The sequence below is a fragment of the Aegilops tauschii genome, chromosome 3 (assembly GCF_002575655.3).
Source record: "Aegilops tauschii subsp. strangulata cultivar AL8/78 chromosome 3, Aet v6.0, whole genome shotgun sequence".
NCBI classification, from domain to species: Eukaryota; Viridiplantae; Streptophyta; class Magnoliopsida; order Poales; family Poaceae; genus Aegilops; species Aegilops tauschii.
Window position 1 is genome coordinate 518,013,101 of NC_053037.3, and position 17,775 is coordinate 518,030,875.

The following is a 17,775-nucleotide window of genomic DNA, read 5'->3' on the forward strand; positions in this document are numbered from 1 at the left end:
TGCCCCTCTCCCCCTCTCCTATATATAGGTGGGGGAGGAGGGAAGGCAGCCTAGGGCGCCCCCAAGAGGGCCGGCGGCCCCCTTGGGCTCCTGCCCTGGCCGCCCCCTTCCTTATTTGCTCTCAGGGGAAGGAAAGGGGAGGAGAGGGAAGGAAGGGGAGAGCGACTCCCCTCCTTCCTTTTCTCCCCATGACCGGTGGCCAGAGGTGGGGAGAGCCAGCCCCTTGTGGGCTGGTGTGCTCCCCTCGTTTGGCCCATATGGCCAATAACCTCCCGGGGCCTCCCGGAACCCCTTCCGGTGATCCGATAAATACTCGGTACATTCCGGAACCCAAATAGTATCGTCCTGTATATCAATCTTTACCTCCGGACTATTCCGGAGCTCCTCGTCATGTTTGTGATCTCATCTGGGACTCCGAACAACATTCGATCACCAATTCACATAACTCATATAACACTATATCGTCTAACTAACTAAGTTTCGTAATACATCATCCTCTAACTAACTCCTTAGTCACTTTGCTTGCAAGCTTCTTATGATGTTGTATTACCGAGAGGGCCCGGAGATACACAAATCCCAATCTTGATTCATGCCAACTCAATGGACACATTCGGAGATACCTGTAGAGCATCTTTATGATCATCCAGTTACGTTGTGACGTTTGATAGCACACAAGGTATTCCCCCGATATCCGGTAGTTGCATGATCTCATGGTCGAAGAAACATGTATTTGACATTAAGAAAGCAGTAGCAATAAACTGGACGATCATATGCTAAGCTAACGTATGGCTCTTGTCCATCACATCATTCTCCTAATGATGTGATCCCGTTATGAAGTGACAACTCATGTCTATGGTTAGGAAACCTTAACCATCTTTGATCAACGAGCTAGTCTAGTAGAGGCTCACTAGGGACATGGTATTTATTTATGTATCCACACATGTATTTAAGTTTTCGGTCTATACAATTTAGCATGAATAATAAAAATTTATCATGATTAAGGAAATATAACAATAATCATTCTATTATTGCCTCTAGGGCATATTTCCAACAAAAAAATAGTAAAGGAAAATAAAAATAAGTAGCAAAACCAAAAATGTAAAACCGAAAAATAACTGTTAAAGAAAAAGCAGTCCGGGGACCTGCTAGATGGTTCCCGAGACTGGTTTTTTAGACAAGGTTCCCGCGACTGGTTTTTTTTAGAGTGGTTCCCGAGACTGGTTCAGACCGTGCACTACGGTATCAAAAAATGGACCGGCCAACCCAAGAGCGCTCGCCTTGCTCGTAGTGTGCGTCCGGTCGACAACCTGCGCCAGTGATATGTATCGCTTGTAGCGCTAGCCTATAGCACATGTGGAGCAGGCCCGCCCATTTAGTGGAAGCCAGCGGGAGCGCCGGACCTGATTTTGTGAAACTTCTGGAACCTTCTGTCTGGTTTCAGAATGGCTTTGGAAGGCTTATTTTCCTGTTATTTCTTTTTTCTTCTTCGTTTCTTTTTCCTTTTTTTCTTTTGGTTTTTCATTTACTGTTTTTTAGTTTTCATATTAGTTTTAAATTTTTGACTTTTATGACAAAAATTAGCAAAATTCAAAACCTTCAAATTTTCAAAGAATATTGAAAAATTCAAAAATAGTTATTTTTTCAAATATGCAAACATTTTCCAAATTCGTGAACATTTTTCAAATTCATAATTATTTTATATATACTTGAACATCTTTTCAAATTAATGAAAAAAATCAAGTTATTGAATTTTATTTTTAAAATGTGAATAATATTAAAATTCATGAAAAAACACTGAACAATATTTAAATTCATGGGATTTTTCAAATTCCAAAACATTATTTTGAAATACGCAAAAAATCAAATTCATGAAATTGTATAAATACACAAACATATTTCAAATCCGTGTACATTTTTTAAATAAGTGAGCATTTTAAAATACATGAACATATTTAAAAATTGTCAACATTTTAAAATTCATGAACTAATTTTAAGATTCATGAACTTTCTTCAAATACATGAACATTTTTCAAATGGTTGAATTTTTTACTTCACATTCATAAATTGTTGGAATATATATATAGATTAAAAAAATGCAGGAAATACGTACTTAAAGTAGCACATGTATGTTTTTTGTTTGTGAGGTAAACCACTTGTATGTTTTTAGGGGATAAAAACTTTTATTCAACTTAGGTAGTGTTTGGAATACAAATAATATCGGGTGTGACAAGTAGCCAAACATAGCGGCCATGCTCTAAAGAATTAGCAGCCTTTGTAAGATCATGTGCTTCGCTGTCTCCCACTTCTCATGCACTATGGATAGCCCGCCGAAACCCTCCTTCTTCAATCTTACATCTTGAATAATCACCGAACTACCACCTCTATAATCCTCCGACAAACAATTGACTGTCAAAACACAATTAGTATTTGCCTTCACTTTTTGGAGGTATAATTCTGCTGCTATGTGCCATATCTTGTAGGGCTTCCAGCTCGGTCAAGCTTCTCAGCACCATCGGATGCACCAAGGTAATTGCCCCCTCGTCTCTGCAAACTGTAGCAAAAGCTCCCTTCTATTGGTTCCTCGCGACAGACGCATCAACATTAATTATTGCAAACCCTTGAGGCGGTGGAATCCACCTTTTGGTTCTAGCACTTCTCGGCAATGACACAACATAGTTGCTTCATATTTCATTCTTGCTTCTATGCGGAGCGACCGAGTGCTGCTTTCTGCGCCCAGGGCCTGGCCCATTTATTGGAACCTACGAGCGATCACTGCTTCTGGCCTAGCGAAGCGAACCTATCGACACGAGCGATGCGAGCATAATGCTTGCTTAAAGCGATAATCCGGAACGGAGTTGCACTAAATCAGTGACACTTAATATGACACAGAGGTAGTACATGGCACCCCCTCACAATCAGTTGCGACAAATAGGATTTAGCCAAGTAAAATGTCTTGAGAAATCTACACTTTACTGTCAAGTGCTTGTCTTTTTTAGAGAATGAGTCGAATACTTTTTATTATGTGGGCTCAAAAACATATCTATTTTTGTTGTGCCATAGGCAGAGTATCTAGGCTGTGGCCCTGTGCAGTTGTTTCATCAGTTGTACTACATGCCTGGGGCCAGCCCACAGGGGTTTCATTGTTGGGGAGGCGTCTAAGGTTTTTTTGCATGTCTAAGGTTTCCTAAGAAATTTTTGACACATGCTAGAAAGTACAGTATAGCAACACGTTAATTTTGTCTAGAGAATACGCATTATCTTTCCATTTTAAAAGAAAAATATCGGCTCTATCTTTTTCTGTGAAACGTGCATGTAGATATATCCATCCAATTGTGCATGGATATTGGATAGAGATGATATTAATTGGTCATTAACCTTTCCTAAAAATGGCTAACCCTCCTGGGACACATCACTAGTAGAAAACAAGGCATTAGTCCCAGTTCCTAAGAACATTTAGTCTCGATTCTGCAACCGGGACTAAAGGCCCCCACTTTTAGTTCAGGTTGTTACGAACCAAGACTAAAGGAGCTCCACGTGGCCGCTACGGGACGCTCAGGCAGGAGGACCTTTAGTCGCGGTTGGTAACACCAACCGGGACTAAAAGACAGGCACGCGTCAGCACCTTCCAAGCGCTGGGGTTTTTGTTTTTCCTTTTAGGGTTTAGGGTTTTGGAGGGTTTAGGGGTTTCATATTGTGTTTCCCCTTTTATTTTTTGTGTTTACCAGTCAATTCTTTTACATTTAGGGTTTTCGTTTTTATTTTATTTTTTTCATTCAACTCGACACTAGCTACTACATATAGCAATGAAGGAATCATTACACAAATCATCATGAATATAGAGAGAAGTGACCTCTCTTTCTCCGTGCTTAGTCGAACAACAAGTTTTCGTATATCTATTCGACGCTACTACGTATAATACACGTTGATGCATATACACAATGTAACATCTTTTACGATCCCTAATATCTAATTACCAACATTCACTACCAATTCTCAATGGTATTCTCCTGTTTTAGGAATGATGTCTTCAAGGAGGAATCCGGTCAATTCCTCTTGAATTGCTCGTATACGAGCCATTGGTAGGAGTTCGTCCCGATTCCGTTCGATCTAATTTAAATAAGGGGGTATATAGGAGTAGGATTTTCTACAATAGCTTGCCACAGAACTAGTTAAGGTTTTCGACGGTGTAAAAATTCTCAAAAATCCTGAAAAAAATACTGAACCAACACACCTATAATATAACATGATCCAACGGATGGATTGAATAAATATGACTGCATGTGTCCTGGACAAAAAGAACAAATGTTTCACTATATATTGATCCTGCAGTCAGCTGAAATGCTTGTCTTTTCGCTGCGGACACATAAATGCATATTTTCAAAATCACACTGTTGGATCATCTTATTATATTAGAGTAAGGCTCCCCTATTTATTTCATATTTTTTTACTTACTTTTAAACCTTTAAATGTTTAGCAAGCCTTTACTAGTTCTGTGGCAAGCTATGATAGACACAATTTTACCTATATATATATATATATATATATATATATATATATATATAGGGTCTATTGTGATAACACCCCTTAAGACTCTTATTCTAATAACACCAGCCTTATTCTGCACATCCCCCACCAGATCGCCGCCGCCCCTCCCCTCCCGACCTTCTACCGCGGCAGCAGCCTGGGAGCGCCGCCGCCCCTCCCCTCCCGGCCTTCTACCGCGGCAGCGGCCTGGAGGCGCCGCCGCCGCTCCCCTCCCGGCCTTCTTCCGCAGCGGTGACCTGGAAGCGCCGTCGCCCCTCCCCTCCCGGCCTTCTTCCGCGGCGGCGGCCTGGCAGCGATGCTGCCCCTCCCCTCCCCGCTTTCTCCCGCGGCGGCGGCCTGGGAGTGCCACCGCCCCTCCCCTCCCGGCCTTCTTCCGCGGTAGCGGCCGGCAGCGATGCCGCCCCTTCCCTCCAGGCGTTATTCTGCGGTAGCGGCCAAGCAGCGCCGCCACCCATCGCCGCTCGGCCTTCTTCCGCGGCAGCAACTGAGCAACGCCTCCCCCACCAGCATATCGGCCTTCTTCCACGGCAGCAGGTCGGTAGCGCCGGCATCGAACTCCTCCGGGCCTGCAATTAGCTGTACTTCATCAGATGTGGATTGGTGCTGCCTCGACATCAAACCAATTCGAGCAAGGAGGACTATGGGCAAGGTTCCTTCATCCATGGTAGCTTCTTGGATTAAGTCTGCAACGACCTTCAGAGCAAATCCTCCGTCTCCGTTCACCTTGAGCAACGTCCAGACCGCTCATGAACTTCTGAAGGGCAAGTGAACTGCATAGGCGAACGCGAAAGTTGTGCAGACGGACGAGAAGAGAACTTCCTCCTACAAACGCAAGAAATCACTTCAACACGAGGTAAGTAGTACACTTCCTCAACCATATCAGTTTAGTTATTCCAGACAAAGCAGTACACGCAGTCCAGTACGCCTACAAAAACGATGCAGTGCGGTTGCTTCGGTTCGTTGTGGGGGAAAATGTAGTGAACTTGGTCGGTTATGCAGTACGCTTGTGTAGGTTCATTACGGACGACGATGCAGTGCGGTTACTTCAGTTCACATTGCAGGGTGATGCAGTCAGCATGCATTAGTTTCGCAGTACCATTTGTAACACTTTGCAGTTCGCATGATTCAGTTTATTTTTCCTGACAATGCAGCTCGATCATTTTGTGTGCAAGAAATGACGTTCAGCAGATACAAAATGCCGCGCATAATTGACAACCCAGGGACCAACAACTTTCAGAAGAGTAAAGCTTCTTCTGAAAGAGATACTGGCTGGGTTACCCCTGAGATTCCTCGAGGATTCTTCACGACAACAAACAAGGTGCACTACTCTCCGGAAGAGGATTTTTTTCCAGGGAGAAGAGGTAGTCGAGGATGACGACGATGTCACCTTCATCTGGGAGGGCACTCACCGACAGGAGGATGAAGATGACGACGATGAAGATGAGCAAATAACAGTTCTCAACCCAGAGTATCAGCACGAGTTCACTACGTTTGGACAGCATGTCCGAACAGACAATGATGATGCAGTTGAACACGATGTTGCAGTGGATGATGATGATGTGCCACCGCTCCAAAATTTTCAAACCAATCCAGTGAGACATCGTCACAACACTGGATTACCACCACGTCCACCTACTGCACCCCAAACAGAGCTCAACGTCCACCTGCTGCACCAAAAAACAGAGCTCCAAGCAGAGCTGCTGCATCAACTTCGACAAAGCAACCACCAACGGTGCCTCGGTCAAAAGTCAACAGCAGGTACAAATCCTCCTCACTATTGCCGCCGCGAGATCCTCAACTACACAGATCTGCTATAACCCTGCCATGTCCAATACAACCCGGCGAGCTGCAAACACCATCGGGTGAACGACTCTACACACATGTAAGTTTATGTTCTGAAAAATAATAATAATAGTTGCAGTCCATTCAGGTAACATTGCAGTGCACACTGATATTTCTTGTGAGGTTTGACCTAGCATCTAATACATTGGATTCTTCTGAAAACTTAGAAACATTGCAATGCTTTATTAAACTCGTATGCACTCCTCGTATTTAAAAAACAGAACAGAACAAATTATCTCATAGAGCATTGAACTTAATGCAGGATAAAAACATGCCGCTGAACCTCATACCTGCCGCTGGAATGAAGTTCACCACGTACGACAAGGCATGTGACTTTTACAACAATTATGCAAGATGCGCAGTGTTTGGCATACGCAAGAGGGCAAAACACAAGACAAATGCCTACATTGTCTGCTCAAGAGAAGGGACGCACAAGCAGAGTGTGTCAGATTATCACCGGAAACGTCAGAAGACATGAAAAAGGATTGACTGCAAGGCAAAGATTAGAGTCAAAAAGAGGAAGGATGGCAAATTTGTGATAGAAATGGTTGAACTCAACCACAATCACAAGATGCTGGAAAGCCCCGGGATGCTTTTGCACAAGCGGTCGCACAAAAAAGGCGAACCTTTGATAGACCAGTTAGTGAAAGACATGCAACTTGACAACCACATACATGCTCAGATGATGTCAACGCTGTCGCGTATGTCCGGTGGTCTGCAGTACATGGGACATACTAGCCGCGACTGGGTAAACAAGTAAGCACATCACAAACCATATCGCTTGAGCATCCTCTCGGTAATTATTTCCTGTTTGATGAGATGAGTTTGCATTGCGTTTGAAAATGCAGGAAACAAAAGTTTGCCAGAGAAGAGTCCCAAGATGACGTCAAGAAACTTCTGGATTTCTTCGAGAATATGCAGAAGATAAACCCAGAGTTTTTCTATGATTATGACGTTGATGCAGATAATCGTGTAAGAAATGTCTTTTGGGCCAATGCATGTTGCAAAGGATCGTATGAAGATTTTGGAGACTGCGTTACATTTGACACGACGTATAAAACTAACAAATTCCACATGCCGCTGGGAGTCTTCATGGGAGTGAACCATCATCTACAGAGCACCATATTTGCTGTTGCACTCGTGCGAGATGAAACAATACCGTCGTTCGAGTGGGTTTTCAAAACATTTCTGAGGTGTATGAACAACAAGCTTCCAATCTGCATGCTCACAGGTACAAAAAAAAACAAACACCTGCATACTTACATTTGTTTGGTGCACTTATATTTCTTCCATCTATCTTACAGACACACAAACAACTTAATAAAAACACTATTTGTGCCTTCTCAGACCAATGTTCTTCGATGAAGGCAGCATTAAAAACTATCCTCCCACATACTGTGCATAAGTTGTGTTGGTGGCATATCATGAAGAAGCACAAAGACCACCTCGCCTTGCTGTATAAGGCGGACGAGAAACTTAAGGATGACCTCAATGCGGTGCTGAACCACCCACTAATGTCGTTAGAATTTGAACGAGCATGGAAGGACCTCATTCAGATATACAACTTGCAAGACGATGAAGTGATGAATTCGCTGTGGGAAGACAGGCACGAGTTGATCTCGGCTTACTACAAGGAAATTTTCTGTGCTCGGATGACTTCCATACAGAGAAGCGAGAGCATGAACCGCATACTGAAGAAAAACTTTGTCAAAGAGAAGCATGATCTCCATCTATTTGCTCAGCAGGTGGACAAGTGCATTCAGACCAGCAAGGCCGTCGAGCACGCAGAGGCAGTAGCAAATGAGGTAAACAAAATGTCACTAAAAACTGCTAAAAATATAACTACAAAATCAGACAATTTTTTCATTTATCTGGTTCGTAATAGTGCATTTCTCATCATGCAGTCAGAGGTAAAGACAACAACCCAGTTTGGGTTCGAAGTTTAGTTATCAAAAGTGTATACAAGGGTAGTGTTTGCAGATTTCAAAGAAACACTCTAACGTAGCACTACATTCAGAGCAGAACGGTGCCCTGAGAACCCGACAAAGTATCTCGTACACCACTACAACAGATCGGATGCATTTGACTGGGCAAGGCATAATTTCCAAGTGGTCGCCGATGAACAGAAAGGTGTCTACGAATGTGAATGCAAACTCTGGACACACACAGGTGAGACTCCTATCACAAAAAATTCTAGTTTCTGATAGTCATGCACGAAAGGCCACTTACTGGACTTTAAAAGTCCACATGCATGACTAATTCACAAAACAAAATGAAGTTCACTTCTTTAAAATGAACAAATAACGAAAAAATATGTGTTTATTAATTTCATGCAGTTCACTTACAAAACAAAGAAATCATGTGTTTTCTGCAGGGCTCTTTTGCATCCATGTGTTATGCATGCTTTCTCATTTGAGAGTACTCAAGATTCCTGAGGTGTACATCATGAAAAGATACACCCGTAACGCAAGATCGAATGCGACGTTTGACAAAAGAGACTATGAACAAACAGCACCAGATGGAACATCGCTTTTTTGCCGTAGAAAATTGCTGACAGAAACAACAATGGACCTTGCAAACAGAGCGACAAGGTCCGACGCTGGGTTCCACAGAGCATTGTCTGGTATGAGGGCACTGATCGAGGAAGTTGATGTGCTCAGCGAAGAAGAAGAAGAAGCAGCAAAACTAAAGCAAGCAGAGAAATCCCAGAATGACAATAATGTCGAGCAGGTAGAAAATACCGAACACAGCGGAACTGGTGCTATCAAAAAAGAAACAATTCTTCCACCTCCTGTTTCAAACACAAGAGGAAGAAAGAAAGGGGGCGACGCAACCCAGAAAAAGGTTGCATGCAAGGAGAAAAATGATGACAAAAACAGTAAGCCACAGCCTGAGTTGGACAGTGATGGTCACCCACTGGGAATAAACAGGTGCAAGACATGTAATGAAATCAGCGGCCACAATTCCAGGACATGTACAAAAAGACATGAACAAGAAAAACGAGGACATGGCGATGCACAACCAAACAGAAATTCCACTCACAACACTAAGAAATGGACGAAACCGAGACGTTGTAGCATCTACAAAAAGAGGAAGAGACACAATCCAAGAACCTGCCCCAAAAGAACAAGATCAGAAAATGAGGAAGACGAACAAGATGAAATCAAAGAAGAAGATGGCGACACAACTAAAGAAGAAATGGCTTATGAAGAAGCAGATGAAGAAGAGGAGGAAGAAGGAGTGAAGAGGACGAAGAACATGAAGAAACTGAAGAAGCAGTGCCTTATGAAGAAACAGATGATGAAGAGGAGGAAGAGCAAGAAGAGGAGGAAGAAGAGAGTGAAGAGGACGAAGAACATGAAGAAAGAATGCCAACAAGACCACCCACAAGGGAATGCTGCTGTACAGAAACAACCGATAATGACACCACTTTCAAAAAACAAGGTAGGAGCACGAAAGGATGCAGTTCACAGCACTGGAAAACGAAAGCAGCCATCAACCAACACGCGGGGAGCAAAGAAGGATGTAGTTCACATCACTGGAAAACGAAAGCACCAATCAACCAGCACGCGGGAAGCAAAGAAGGATGCAGTTCACATCACTGGAAAATGAAAGCAGCCATCAACAAGCACGCGAGGAGCAACGAAGGATGCAGTTCACAGCACTCAAAAACAAAAGCCACCATCAACCAGCACGCGAGGGACTACAAACACAACGGTGCAGAGACAAGAACCAGCAACACCGCCACGGAAAACAAAAGAAAGTGCAACATTAGACACGCTCCAGTCACCACGGAGAAGCAGTAGGTTAACGACCAAATAGATGAACTTCAATAAATTAATCATATGCATAGTAGTTTGCTTATCTGTATGACATATGTATCAGTTTAAATTTCGTGTAAACACAAATTTCCCACTGACTATGAGTTATTCAACTAAACCATCTAAAGACAAATGGCGTATATAGTATACCATATATATAGCAGTCTAGAGTAAAACTTTGACACATATTAATCTAAAAATGATGTAAAAAATGCAGTTAGCTCACTGGCATCACGAAGTTCAGAATAATAATTGAAGCGGTTCACATCACAAAAGTGCTTATTCCAAAACACATCAAAAAGATGAAGCGTTCGGCACGCAAAAGTACTTATTACAAATCAACCTCATAACCTTAACCAATCACGTCAAACGTGATTCTAACCGTACGATCCTCGAGTTCAAAGAAGTTGAGGACAACAACTTGCTCAGACTTCAGGCCACTATCAATGACAAATTCCTTCCACCCTTTCTGCAGACACAGCCGCCCGTCAACGCCTACATGGTACTTGGCTGGTTTAAGGTGTCCATTACCAAGAACAATTTGGAGAATTCCCTTCTTCTTGAGCCGGAGATACCTAACAGCTCGTTGGGTAATTTTCTGCAAAAAAGTAGTATAGATTAAACGCAATCTAATGTGCGTGCGGAAATTGCAAACAAGAAGTACGCTTACAACTATTATGAAGTTCTTGAGACTACCTACATGTAGTACAAAACCTACAAGCGGGGAAAATTGTGGAAACTATTACTTCTCATCTAGTATCTAAGCAGTTCACATATTGTAACCATGCAAAATAAAACACGAGCTCCATGCACACAAGCAAAAAAATAAAAACAAGATATAAGTACAAAGTGCAGTACACTTCAATAAAACAAAAATAAGTGCATTCCTAAAAAACTAGAAGTTCAAACTAGTATGGAATTATACAAAAAAATAGAAAACACAAAGAAAAAATCAGATCAAGCAAAAAATACCATCTTGTAGTGAGTCTCAACATCTGTTGGCGTAAGCTGATGGTCAAAAGGACTTGTGCGGCCAAGGCCACGGAGAAGCAGGGCGGAATAGAACGCAGAAACGTTGATGTGGCCCATATCCAATCCTTCTGTGAATACTGTGCCATATGCAAGCTGCTCCGCTCGCCCAGCTCGGCCCAATACCTTCCCCCCCACGACGAGCACGACGGGCCTACGAGCAAGCTGAGCAATCGCAGTGCGTCGACACACCACAACCATGCCCGCAGCAGGAGTGATTCGTGCAGGGGCCTGGAGCCATCGCAACAAAAACCTAGAAAAGGAAAAAAATAAAGAGAGGCTAAAGAAAGGAGAGCAGTTGCGGCTGGAGGAGAAATGAACTGCAAAGGAAGGGTAGAAGTTGGCCTACATTTATAGGAGAGGAATGCAAAAAGGTCAAAACTGAAAATTAAAGGGGAGTTAATGAAAATTACGTTAGCAAGAATGAAGGACAATCAATAAAGGTTTATGTTACCAAAACAAATAGTCTTACCAGCAAGTTCTACAAAGACTTTGACTGCAGAAATTCCCACGAACTAACCGCAGATCATTAAATAATAATTCTCTGAAAAATTATAATCCACAGACCATTTTACGTGTGCAGTTCTCCAAAGTCCTACCAGGAAGTTCACTATATGTGTGCATGAAGTGCAGTACATGCTCAAAATCAAGCACAAAGAAAAGCATTTTCGCGCACTGCACAAAAGCAGAATCATTGCACTTGATGTAGTCCTTAACTGTAAGCCATGCAGTCCGCAGCGTTGGCATAACCAGTCACAACTTTAGCACAAAGAAGCATGCACGCAGTGCAAAATGTGTACACCTGAAGCACATGACCATGACGAATGCAGTGCACATAGAGGCAACAAAGCAGTGCACACCTCTACAAATGCAGTGCACAAAAATGTAGCGCAAACATGTTTAGTACGGAATGCGTGCACATACAGTACAGAGACCTGATCAATACAGTGCACGGATGATTTCCTAAGCAGTGCATGCCCCTACATTGAAAAAACTACTTAAGATAGAAAATACAAACAAAAAATTGACCACCACAGGTGCATCCGGCCCCAGCCAGTCTCGTAGTAGGTCTGCGCCCACCTTAGGCGAGCCGTTCTGAGCCACAATGCATGGGGCCGGGCGCACATGGGCCCACAGGTCAGAGAGCATAGAGCATCGAGCGCCGTGTATAAGCGCCCAAATAAGTAACCAGAGGAGTTCAATACGGCCGCCTCACCAGCGCTTATAAACAGGTCGGGCGCGCCTTCCGTGGGCGAGGTGAGACTAAACATTAGGCCACACACAACGCATCGGGAACCAGCCGTGCTCGTAGGACGACTTGGGCCCAATGCATCTTCACTCCCCGAACACAGGCCCACTAAGAAAAAACAATAACTTCAAAAAATGGGGGGGGGGGCGCAACCCCCCTACCCCTCCTGTACAGGGATTGTAGTAAGTACAGGAAAAAAATTGATGCATCACGCAGCACTAGAAAGATGCAGTGCATTTCGTTACACGAAGCAGTACGGTTTAGCAATCCAGTTCCAGATTACCTACATGAATAAATACACGGTATAGAACACAGCGTAAAACTCGTAAAATTGCGGAATACATTGTACTTTATTCAGGGGCTGCAGCAAGGACACGCAAAAAATACTGTGAAGTAAGCACCTGTACACAGAATGCAGTTCTACATTGCTCACGATGTAGTGCAGAACAGTAACCAATGTAGTTTCATTATCACGCAGGATACATATAAATGTCAGAAAATGCCCGTTCGCACAGAAAATGGTGGTTAAAAAAATTTACTGATGAAAAATAAAAAAACCATGTTAAAAAACACCACGTTCGCATACAACCACCCAATCGGAGCGGTTCCATCGCCACAAGCCCACGATCACAGATGCAACACCAACCCGCGATCTGCACAAACCACATCGTCAGCGAGATCGTGCAGTTCATCCGATGCGGCCATCCCACCCCGCGCCCTCCCCTTAAATTCAGACCCCTACAAAGGCCTTCTCATCCACAACAACACAAGTATCCATTGCGCTGCCACCAAATCGCTGCATCACATCCATCTCCACGCAAAAACACCAATCCCTACTACCGGCGATGCCGTTCGTCGACGAGTACAAGGACGTGGAGGCCCACGGCAACACCAAGTTGCACGTCATCCACACCAACGACAAGAAGCAGGTGGCGACCACCCTCGCAGAGTACGAGCGCCACCTCAGCCTCCAGCGCCACAAGATCGTCGGCATTGATCTCGAGTACAACAACGATCCTGAAGCGACGCAGAAACCCGCCCTCTGCCAACTCTCCATCAGCAAGAAACACCCGGTGCTGCTCTTCCAACTGAGCGCCGCTGAAAGGCGCACCGTCTTCAACAACTTCCTCGCCGACCCCAGGTACACCTTTGCAGGCTTCTCCATCGACGGTGACAAAACCAGGCTAGACCGCGTCAATCTGGAGGTCGCCAACTTCGTCGACATCCAGAAGGAGTGGAAGGTGCCCGAGGCAACCAAGGAGTTGGATTCCCTTGGAGACGTCTCCGGCATGCTCATCGACGACTACTGCAACAACATAAAGAAGAAGATCACCGACGATGAGCACAAGCGCTGGGCCACCTTGCCTCTGTCCATGAGGCACATCGAGTACGCGGCAAAGGACGCCTACACAGCATACGAGATATGGAACCGCATCACCCTCACCCAGGACGGGCTTCGCCGTGCAAAGCTGGAGAAGGAGGAGCCCCCCAAGAATCGCGCCAGGAGCAGCTGGGGATGGGCAGACGCTAACTGGTGAAGCAGAAGATGGTGCCGGCCAAAGAGCCAACAATGCCAACGTCGTTTTAGAATTATCATCAAATTTGCTTTTATGTTGTTTGCTTATGTATCGTTAGTTTGCTTGTGATCATTTGCTTTTGCTGAACTTAGTTTGCTTGCCATGCAGAATCGCTTGTAATGATGTGAACTTTGATTGTGTTAGATTGCTTTCTGTTGAAATTAGTTTGCTCATGATGAACTTGTCGTACAGAATGCCTGTGATAATTTGTTTTCTGTTGTGTGCTTATGAAGCATTAGATTCGAGTAGTGTGCAAATAGGACGCATGCAGTGCAACTTGTGTACCAATGCAGTACAAGCTCTGTCAAATGAAGTTTACACATACCCAACGGAGCAGTGAACGCCCCTAAATTTGAAAAAAAAGAGTACATAAGAGCAAAAACACAAAAAGAAAAAATGCGACCTGTATATGTAGTGCGGAAATATATGAACGTGCAACATAGAAACATAATCAATGCAGTACAGGTATGTTTTCTAAGCAGTGCACTCGCCTACATTGGGAAAAAGATTACGTAAGAGCAAAAACACGAAAACAAAAAATGAGACCTGAACATGTAGTACGGAATGCGTGCACATGCAGTATAGAACCCTGATTAATGCAATGCACGGATGATTTGCTAAGCAGTGCACGCTCCTACATTGAAAAAAATGTAGTGCGGAAATATATGAACCTGCAGCACAGAAACATAATCAATGCAGTACAAGTATGTTTACTAAGCAGTGCACTCCCCTACATTGGGAAAAAGATTACGTAAGAGCAAAAACACGAAAACAAAAAATGAGACCTGAACATGTAGTACGGAATGCGTGCACATGTAGTACAGAACCCTGATCAATGCAATGCACGGATGATATGCTAAGCAGTGCACGCTGCTACATTGAAAAAAATGTAGTGCGGAAATATATGAACCTGCAGCACAGAAACATAATCAATGCAATACAGGTATGTTTACTAAGCAGTGCACTCCCCTACATTGGGAAAAAGATTACATAAGAGCAAAAACATGAAATAAAAAATGAGACCTGAACATGTAGTATGGAATGTGTGCAAATGCAGTACAGAACCCTGATCAATGCAGTGCAAGAGTGGTTTGATAACCAGTGCACGCCCCTACGTTGAAAAAAATACTTAAGATAGAAAATACAAAGAAAAAAATTGACCACCACATGTGCATCCGGCCCCAGCCAGTCTCGTAGTAGGTCTCCGCCCGCCGTAGGCGAACCGTTCTGAGCCACAATGCATGGGGTCGGGCGCACATGGGCCCACAGGTCAGAGAGCATAGCGCAGCGAGCGCCATGTATAAGCGCCCAAATAAGTAACCAGAGGAGTTCGATACGGCTGCCTCGCCAGCGCTTATAAACAGGTCGGGCGCGCCTTCCGCGGGCGAGGTGGGACTAAACATTAGGCCGCACACAACACACCGGGAACCAGCCGTGCTCACAGGCCGACTTGGGCCCAATGCGTCTTCACTCCCCGAACAGAGGCCACCAAGGCCCACTAAGAAAAAACAATAACTTCAAAAAATAAAACATCAAAGAAAAATGAGAAACATTGTTTAAATGAATAACAACAATAAAAGAAAATGTGCGTGGGCACTGCCAGAAATTACAGTTCGTTATTAATAAATAAAACGCAGAAAGCCCGAAGTAAACGTACAAATGCAGTCCGCGACGCCAAACAATGCAGTTCTCCATGTGGAAGCACGAAGTATTCTTTTTTCTGAAATGCGGTTCTCCTTCTAATGAAATGCAGTATCGCTAAAATGAAGAATGCAACCCTGTTAGTTGAGCAAAGCAGTCTGTTATAAAATAAAGAACTGCATGAAAGAACTCCATCAAGAAACTAAATGTGCGTACATCTGTATCAATCCTAATCTGATATAATTCAGTGCACGAAGAATAAATTTCACTTCCATGCAGTACACTACGTGGACGTACACAGTTCTGTTCTGATAGCAAAGAAGTGCACTTAATAGGAAAATTCATCGAAAACACAATCATCACATATTCTGACAGTTGCGTGCATACCTGAAAAAGTCACGAAAAAAGAAGACACGACGTTCCGGATTTCCAACGCACTAACAGAGCCTCCTCATAGCAGAACCTCTCCGTAGTTGCCACGTAACTAAAAACAGAGCCCCACCACGCTACCACCCCGCTCCACCTCTCCCACGTCCTGTCAAGGAGAGCACAGGAGAGCAGAGGAGAAAACACAACTGCTTCGTACCCCAAAAAACCCCATTGCATCTTCTTCTCCACACTTCCTTTCACCAACCTCTTCTCTCCAGAACAAACACGAGAGAGCAGAGGAGAGTCATGGCGGATGCTCCTCTTTACAAGCAGTGCCGCAGGTACACCAGGGAGCTCCACGACGTCGACCTCCACGGCAACCACAAGCTCCACGTCGTTTGCACAAGCAAGGGTGAAGACGTGGACAAGATGCTGTCCACGCTCAGGAGGAAGCTCGGCGGAATGCCCATCAAACTAGTCGGCGTTGATGTCGAGTACACGCACTATGTGAAGCCACATCGGGCAGCAGTGCTCCATCTATGCGTAGAAAAAGAATGCCTTGTCTACCACATCTCTGGAGCTAAAGACAGGTCAGAATAACTATCAATCTGTACTATTGATTGTCAATATTGATTTTTAATTTTCTTCACTGCAATCGCCCATATTTAAACTTTGGTTTTCATTTTTGAAAAGCATGGCATATGAATTCATTCATAGTTTTCTTCTGGCTCCATGTATGTCACTCATGTATTCAATTCTTGAATTATATGATCTAGCAATAACGTAGTTTTATTTTGTTTTACCAAATACAAACTATTTGGCTAAACAATAGAAAACTGCAACATTACTATACAAAACATGTATGAAATTCAGTTCAAGAATACAATCATGCACAAAACATGCATTGTTTATGCAATATATTATCAGATTTACTAGTTATGCTGAACAAAGTATTAGCAACTACTCAATGTAACAGATTCAGATATTCATATTGCAGTTCAGTTTCAGACAAAACAAAAAACATTGGTACTCCTAAGAAAATAAACTATATTCACTCTATACAAACATCTTGCAGGCCAATGGAACTAGACAAATTCCTCATGAATGGTGAGTACACCTTCGTCGGATTCGCCATTGAAGGAGACAAAAGCAACCTGAAGCTATCTGGTTTGGAGATCAACTCCGACAACTACATTGATATTCAGGTGGAATGGAGAGACCCATACAATAAAAAGAAGTTTGACTCTTTGGCTGATGTTGCCAGCAGGATGATAGACATTCACTACCATGACATGAAGAAAAAAATTAACTGCAAGGAGGACCATACTCTGTGGGAATTTTGCCCACTGCCAGAAAAGCTTATCAAGTATGCAGCAATAGATGCATTCGCAACATATGAGTCATGGAGAATCATCTATGATGTCATCATGGGACTGGACAGGGCAAAAAGAGACAAAGAAGCAAAGCAGAAGAAGAACAAGGCTGTAATCCAATACAGCAACTAGAAATAATTCAGGGCTATGTTTTAGTTTCACTTTACTTTAGTCGTTGTGTTGTTCTTTGTTTCATGTATGCAAGCTTTTGATTATGTCCATTGCTTCATATCGAACATTTCTTTTGTAAAAACAATGTCGTTTTAGAATTATCATTAAATTTTATTTCTGTTGTTTGCTTATGTGTCACAGTTTGCTTATGATCAATT

At 43.4% G+C, this 17,775-nt stretch overlaps 3 protein-coding genes across 3 annotated transcripts; all 3 read left to right on the forward strand.

The window, feature by feature from the left end:
- Window positions 1-6,931: 6,931 nt before the first annotated feature.
- Window positions 6,932-8,333, forward strand: LOC109741854 (protein FAR1-RELATED SEQUENCE 5-like). The gene is made up of 4 exons (XM_020300938.1): window positions 6,932-7,143; window positions 7,236-7,618; window positions 7,735-8,192; window positions 8,292-8,333. The coding sequence occupies exons 1-4, from the start codon at window positions 6,932-6,934 to the stop codon at window positions 8,331-8,333; spliced, it is 1,095 nt and encodes a 364-aa protein (XP_020156527.1).
- Window positions 8,334-13,331: 4,998 nt separating this feature from the next.
- LOC141043071 (uncharacterized) lies at window positions 13,332-14,024 on the forward strand. The gene has a single exon (XM_073511989.1). The coding sequence runs from the start codon at window positions 13,332-13,334 to the stop codon at window positions 14,022-14,024; it is 693 nt and encodes a 230-aa protein (XP_073368090.1).
- Window positions 14,025-16,379: 2,355 nt separating this feature from the next.
- LOC109741853 (3'-5' exonuclease-like) lies at window positions 16,380-17,578 on the forward strand. The gene is made up of 2 exons (XM_020300937.1): window positions 16,380-16,663; window positions 17,149-17,578. The coding sequence occupies exons 1-2, from the start codon at window positions 16,380-16,382 to the stop codon at window positions 17,576-17,578; spliced, it is 714 nt and encodes a 237-aa protein (XP_020156526.1).
- Window positions 17,579-17,775: the final 197 nt, after the last annotated feature.

What these genes read in the sequence shown, in the direction of transcription:
- LOC109741854 (XM_020300938.1), top strand. Translation starts at nt 6,932, where the DNA reads ATGGTTGAACTCAACCACAATCACAAGATGCTGGAAAGCCCCGGGATG. An exon ending in TCCAATCTGCATGCTCACAG is followed by an intron (nt 7,619 to 7,734) that starts GTACAAAAAAAA and finishes GTGCCTTCTCAG; the next exon opens with ACCAATGTTCTTCGATGAAG. An exon ending in CAGAGGCAGTAGCAAATGAG is followed by an intron (nt 8,193 to 8,291) that starts GTAAACAAAATG and finishes CTCATCATGCAG; the next exon opens with TCAGAGGTAAAGACAACAAC.
- LOC141043071 (XM_073511989.1), top strand. Translation starts at nt 13,332, where the DNA reads ATGCCGTTCGTCGACGAGTACAAGGACGTGGAGGCCCACGGCAACACC.
- LOC109741853 (XM_020300937.1), top strand. Translation starts at nt 16,380, where the DNA reads ATGGCGGATGCTCCTCTTTACAAGCAGTGCCGCAGGTACACCAGGGAG. An exon ending in ATCTCTGGAGCTAAAGACAG is followed by an intron (nt 16,664 to 17,148) that starts GTCAGAATAACT and finishes AACATCTTGCAG; the next exon opens with GCCAATGGAACTAGACAAAT.